We start from the raw sequence: 7,034 nt of genomic DNA, 5'->3' as shown, positions 1-7,034 counted from the left end.
GCATTGTATTTCTGACGAACACATCTCTTGCTTTTCTGTATCTGTTTTACTTTTCGCCATGTCTGAATGTATACGCTTATCTAATGCCTACGGCTTCGGTCCATATACGGTTTGTGGCTGCCTGGCTGGTCACTATAATGCCATAGGGACCACAGTGGGGTTTACTATTTCTTAAATATATATATATATATATATATATATATATATATATATATATTAAGTAACACCAATTACAGTATGTAGCATCGTCGTAGCAGAGACCTATTAAGTGACACCAATTAAGTCTGAATTAACATCGCAACAGAGATCTATTAAGTAACACCAATTACAATATGTAGCATCGTCGTAGCAGATACCTATTAAATAACACCAATTACAGTATGTAGCATCGTCGCAACAGAGATCTATTTAGTAACAGCAATATCAGTATGTAGCATCATCGCAGCAGAGATCTTATAAATAACATCGGGTAGATACATGTCTGCTTGAACTAAAATTTAATCAAGCCGCGCTCCGTCATCTGGTGTTATAAAGCTTTACTTCAGCGTAAACGATGGCTTTATTCCTGTCTGATATTTTATGATTTTGCATCTGCAAATTGAAAACATTTGATACTGTATATGAAACTATGTAAACAATAAAATAAAATAGATATACAAGTAATATCAAAGATCTATCCATAAAGTTGATAGATCTTTGATTAAAGTGAAAACCTAGGTTAGACAGCTACGTCGCTTGTTGGTTCGTATCAATATGATAATCCCTATTATTGGTACTTTTGTCGGTCATAATAAATCACAGACCTATATTGTGGTTCAAATGTGTGTGTTACGGTCCCGATTTAAACTGATGTCCACGGAAAAGTCATGTGTAGTTCTAGTGATTGTTATTACCACGTGTGTTTCATGGAGAACTTATTCTGTTTTGAGAAATTAACTTAGACAAAAATATACACACGCGTCGTGTCAATTGAATCCATGGGTTTTCACATCAAACGCCATTACAGACCGAAAGTGAAGTCATGTATAATGCTTTTCGGTTCAAAACAATAAAATTTACGGACTTAACACAAACCCATAGGCGGATGGATATTGTTTTGGCGTTGTCCGTCCATCCGTCCGTCCGTCTTTCCGTTCTTCCATGTTTCCGTCCGTCCGTCCGTCACTTTTGTGTCCGGAGCCATATCTTGGAAGTGCTTTGGTGGATTTCATTTAAACTTGGTATGAGTATATATATGGATAAGAGGATGGTGCACGCCACATGGCATTGTACACCATCTGTTTAAAACGGAGTTAGGGCCCTTTGTATCTTGAAAAATGTTTTTTTGTGTCCGGAGCCATATCTTGGGAATGCTTTGACGGATTTCATTGAAACTTGGTATGAGTATATATATGGATTAGAGGATGATGCACGCCAAATGGCATTGTACACCATTGGATAATAACAGAGTTATGGCCCTTTGTATCTTGAGAAAAAATGCTTTTCTGTGTATCCGGAGCCATATCTTGAAAGCTCTTTGACGAATTTCATTGAAACTTGGTATGAGTATATATATGGATAAGAGGAGGATGCACGTTGGCCTTGTCCATCCGTCCAGAAAACTTTTGTGCCCAGAAGTATATTGGCGGGGGATATCAATTCAACGAATTTGCTTGTTATTTATTCGATTTAGAATGATGATCATCTATGAATGTACCAATATTTTTACCATTTTGTGTTTTATTTCGCTTATTTTTAACATAATGTATACAATTGTTTTTGAGGCTATATCAACTATTTTTTAAATATTCATTTAAACAAATTTTGAACAAGTCACTTTAACTGTCAATTCTACAATCTGATTAAATCATTCTGATTAAATATTATAGACGTTCGGATTTCTTTTTCTAATTGCGCAATGAAAAACTTTGTACAAAGAGCTCATGAAAATGAGTAACTATAAACATGTATTGACCTTCAATGACCAATCGGTCTGATACTATTAAACCGTATTTTATATCATAATTAAGGAATGCAAATCCAATGGGTAAGCTGTATCGATGATATTTATATTATTTCTGCCGGTAGTCAGTTGTGAATTAGAGCTCGTTAAATATAATTTCGTTTTAAAACTATTCACAAAGATCGAAGGACAGCAATTTGAAATTTAAAACTTGAAAATGTTTGAACTAAAGTTGTCGACTTTATGATTGTGCCGTCTATTGCGGTTTAGGATAAGTAAAATAAAGGTGTTCAAGTAACGGATAAAGATAACAGTTAAAAATGGATGACTCCGCAGACACGAAACAGTCCAAAGAAATGGACGATATTGCTGAAACAGCCACCGATGAAACTGCAAACCACAAAGATGAAAAGTATGAAGAGGGCGAACATTTCCCACCGACGTGTCGCAAAAGTGTGGATGAAAATGCGAATACCGCACCTACAAACATAACGACCACTTGTTTTGGCAAGACAAGGCTGAAACCGCTGCTTAAAAAGTTCGTGCTGCGCGCGATGATGATCCTTCACAGCGTGCTGTCAGCATGGCGCGTCGTGATATCGCGCGGGGACCACAGGTTTTGGGCGCTCGTCGCTGGCAACGTGATCTGGGCTGTCGAAATATTTTTCTCCATAAAGAAATGGAACGTTAGAAAGCAGAGCAGGTATCGTATTTAAAATTCATATGTGAAAATATACATAGTTGCTTGCTGGTTAAAAATACCAGTAACAAAACTATTTAATGTCGAATTGTGTTGAATAATTGTCTACACAGGCGCTTGCTTATCTTAGACTCGTGTTCTTTGCAGGGACGTAGGTAATGGGTAGGCAGGGGCGGCGGCCGCCTCTCCAATATTTCGGCTAGTCGTCGTTATATAAATAAAACGTATAATCCCCCAAAATCGCAAAAAAATACAGAGAAAGACTACGATCGTGTGGCGCTCGTGACAGATTGAACGACAACTAGAGTATGCTTGTATGACCCGTATAACTGCAGACTAACCATAAATCTCATCGGATTCTTACGTAATTATGGAATCAATAAAATTATTTTACACCTTATTCAATCAGTAGCTAAAAGTTCAAATAGAAGTTCTTATTCCTCAAAGTAAACATGTACACTAAAGACGAACATAACTATAAGGCCCTAAGGAAATGTTCTTCTGCCTTTGCCCGATGAAGCGTCAATGAATATGCATAACTGTGCGACTATTAATCTTGTGAAAGTAACACAATAGTACAGTGATCCAGGCGATATTTCAGCGGTCGATACCCAGATAAAAGAAAACAGCATTAGCCACCAGAATATGGTAGATACAACCATAAACAAGTCGGGTGTGTGTTTGCTTGTTCTCGCTGTCCGCACAAACGTGTCCCATGTTTCAGATGGCGCCCCAGTTTTGTTGTGTACCTTCTGCTACTACTCCCTGCTATCTGGCTGCTGCAACTGCACCAGTATGACGTCGCGCGGTCTGAGCAGCCGACTCAGAACACTACCGGCTCCGAAGGCAGCACCCTGGTAAGACGCCGGATTAAATTGAGCGTCGCTCTAGGAAAACGGGGTTTAATGCATGTGCGAAAAGTGGCGTCCTTCATGAGCATATGAAGTTCGAACAGACTCATCAGGGACGACACTTTCCGCATGTGTGGTATTTTTCTTATTTATTATTTATTATCGAAAATCCAGTCAAGGCAGAAAGTGTCGCTCCTGCGGACTACACATGTTAATCTGGGTGTTCACATTAAAAAATTTAACATACATTCAATCCCGTTGTTCAAGAGCGAGGCTCAAATAATTGAGTGAACATACCGGTAGTTTTCCGACATATCTGCAGTGAACATACCGGTAGTTTTCCGACATGTCTGAAGTGAACATACCGGTAGTTTTCCGACATGTCGGAATTTTCAATTTCCAACATACATAGTCAAATGTACTAATTTCAAAATGAAAGTAACATTACAAGCATTGTCAAGTGTATACATATCATAGTCAAATGTACAAATACCAAAGCGAAAGTACAAATATAAAAAATAAAGTGACGTAAATGTCATAGTAAAATGTATAAAGTTCACTACGAACGTACGTGACACTACTAACATAGTAAAATGTACAAATGCCACAGCGACCGCGACATACTTATCAGAGTCAATTGTACAATTGTCACATCGGACTTGACATTACCATCATATTCAAATATAAAAGTGTCACTACGAACGCGACATAACATCATAGTAAGACATACAAGTGTCACATCGGTTGTGGCATGATTTTCAAAGCCAAATGTAAACATGTCACAGCGAACGTGAAATAACTATCCTAGTCAAGTGTTTACATATCATAGTCAAATGTACAAATATCAGAGCGAACGTGACATTACTATGATAGTCATCGAATATACATATGTACCAATGTCAAAACGAATATGACGTAACTATCATAGTCAAATGTATAAAAGTAAAACTTCGCACGTAAAGGATGACAATAATTATTTTCTATATTTTCAGTTCATGTGTCCCAATACAGTTTATCTACTGTATATTATACGTATCAAATGAACATTAAACATGTTTTTTCATTCCCCATTACTGCTTTCGAAGCCGAAGTCTTAAATACCACGTGTTGTGTTTGCATTCTCCAGGACAACTTGTTGAATATCGAGGGGACCACGTGGATAGTCGTCATACAGGAGACGCTCATCTACGTGCTGCTGGTCGGCCGCTGGCTCAACGACGACGTGGCCGGCAAGAATCTGTCGCAGCAACTCATGAACTTCCTGGCAAGCGCCTCCGACATCATGGAGCTGTACGCGCTATTCGACCTGCCCGTCGTGCAGACGCACTTTCCCAGCACTATTGCTGTGCTGGCCATCTGGTCGAGCAGTTTTATCCAGTTTATTCCGGTTCTTACCAAAACCAAAAACCGTTCGAATGCGGTGGCCGACTCGTCTCCACCGTCCATCGAAGCGGGAGAAAACCGGAAATCAGCACCGAGTTCGCAGATTTTCGATATAGCGGAAGTTGTCTTGGCCTTCCTCTTTCAAGACGGCCCGTTCCTGGCAATACGTCTGTTCATCATAATTAACTTCAAAACAATCACGCATAGCTTGTTTTTCTTCGTGATCAAAAACTTCATCACAATTATGCTGCTCATATACCGCCTCGCTGTGTTATTAAAGGCTAAGCCCGGAAAGAAACAACAGTAATATAATCTGAGTTAACAATCGAGCCTCGTTCTAAGAAAACCGAGCTTAATGCTTGTGATTGTATTGTACTATATTAGCCTGTGCAGTCCGCACATGCTTATCAGGGACAACACTTTCCGCCTAAACTTGATTTTCGATTAGAAAATACTATATTTCAACAAAAATTCCATAAAAGCGAAAAGTGTCGTACCTGATTAACATGTGCAGACATGCATAAAGCCCACTCTGGATCAGCAGACGATTTATTGCTTTAATCCTATCTTCCGGAGGATTCCAGAGATAGTCGATGTATCCCGATTGTCATAAAGCCCTGTTTTCCTAGAACGAGGCTCTGTTATATAGCAGGGATGTGATCGACCCATCTCAAGCCCGGAAGGACTGATTGGCGTTCCAAAAACTACTACTACTACTACTACTACTACTACTACTACTACTACTACTACTACTACTACTACTACTACTACTACTACTACTACTACTACTACTACTACTACTACTACTACTACTACTACTACTACTACTACTACTACTACTACTACTACTACTACTACTACTACTACTACTACTACTACTACTACTACTACTACTACTACTACTACTACTACTACTAATAATAATAATAATAAGAAGAAGAAGAAGAAGAAGAAGAAGAAGAAGAAGAAGAAGAAGAAGAAGAAGAAGAATATTTTATTTACTGTCGTGTTTAAATAAACAAACAATGTGAAGAATATGTTTACTGTCGTGTTTAAATAAACTAACAATGTGAAGAATATGTTTACTGTCGTGTTTAAATAAACTAACAATGTGAAGAATATGTTTACTGTCGTGTTTAAATAAACTAACAATGTGATGTATATGTTTACTGTCGTGTTTAAATAAACTAACAATGTGAAGAATATGTTTACTGTCGTGTTTAAATAAACTAACAATGTGAAGAATATGTTTACTGTCGTGTTTAAATAAACTAACAATGTGAAGAATATGTTTACTGTCGTGTTTAAATAAACTAACAATGTGAAGAATATGTTTACTGTCGTTTTTAAATAAACTAACAATGTGAAGAATATGTTTACTGTCGTGTTTAAATAAACTAACAATTTGAAGAATATGTTTACTGTCGTGTTTAAATAAACTAACAATGTGAAGAATATGTTTACTGTCGTGTTTAAATAAACTAACAATGTGAAGAATATGTTTACTGTCGTGTTTAAATAAACTAACAATTGAAGAATATGTTTACTGTCGTGTTTAAATAAACTAACAATGTGAAGAATATGTTTACTGTCGTGTTTAAATAAACTAACAATGTTATAAAGTTATGATGCTTAATTTACATTCTAAATGAACTCTGTTTTTTGTGTGTAAATTATTACAAATACAATAAAACGAACAGTTCCCCCACGTATTGATGCTGAAGTGACAATAGATAAGTAAGATAGTTTCAAAGGCTAACTTTCTTAAATAGGGTATGATTGTTTTGTTTTGTTTTGGTAAGCTGTTGAGATCCTATTTAAGAGTGTAAGCAAGTTCTAATGTGTATGCTTATCATACACATTAAAAATTATCAAAATTCAAAATCATCAAAATGCAATCTCTTAAAATTTAAAGTGTGTATTACTCCATTTGATAGGTAGTGTGTGGTTTCATTTAATGGTATATGATGTATGATCTAAGCTTATATACCGATATATCTACATGTTGCCAATGCCATAGGTTATTTATTATTTTGACGCTATTAGATATTTTTCACTGTTAATGAAAGTTGATGTTATTTAATGGTGAATTAAATCAAAACAAGGTCGGTGACCCGATGTTTTTTTCTTATTTTTTATAAAGCACTTGTATGCTTTA

General features: G+C 36.7%; 1 protein-coding gene across 1 annotated transcript; it reads left to right on the top strand.

Moving 5' to 3' along the window:
* Positions 1 to 2,262: 2,262 nt before the first annotated feature.
* Positions 2,263 to 5,719, top strand: LOC127857210 (transmembrane protein 26-like). Its single transcript, XM_052393625.1, has 3 exons — positions 2,263 to 2,645; positions 3,367 to 3,499; positions 4,620 to 5,719. The coding sequence occupies exons 1-3, from the start codon at positions 2,263 to 2,265 to the stop codon at positions 5,181 to 5,183; spliced, it is 1,080 nt and encodes a 359-aa protein (XP_052249585.1). The 3' UTR covers positions 5,184 to 5,719.
* Positions 5,720 to 7,034: the final 1,315 nt, after the last annotated feature.

The sequence above is a fragment of the Dreissena polymorpha genome, chromosome 14 (genome assembly GCF_020536995.1).
Source record: "Dreissena polymorpha isolate Duluth1 chromosome 14, UMN_Dpol_1.0, whole genome shotgun sequence".
Taxonomy (NCBI): domain Eukaryota; kingdom Metazoa; phylum Mollusca; class Bivalvia; order Myida; family Dreissenidae; genus Dreissena; species Dreissena polymorpha.
The sequence above is the reverse complement of the archived record's forward strand: the minus strand, read 5'-3'. Positions and strand labels throughout refer to the sequence as shown.

Excerpts from the sequence above, each read along its gene's own strand:
- LOC127857210 (XM_052393625.1), top strand. The coding sequence starts at position 2,263 with ATGGATGACTCCGCAGACACGAAACAGTCCAAAGAAATGGACGATATT. Across the intron at positions 2,646-3,366 it reads AACGTTAGAAAGCAGAGCAG|ATGGCGCCCCAGTTTTGTTG; the intron begins GTATCGTATTTA and ends CCCATGTTTCAG. Across the intron at positions 3,500-4,619 it reads GCTCCGAAGGCAGCACCCTG|GACAACTTGTTGAATATCGA; the intron begins GTAAGACGCCGG and ends TGCATTCTCCAG.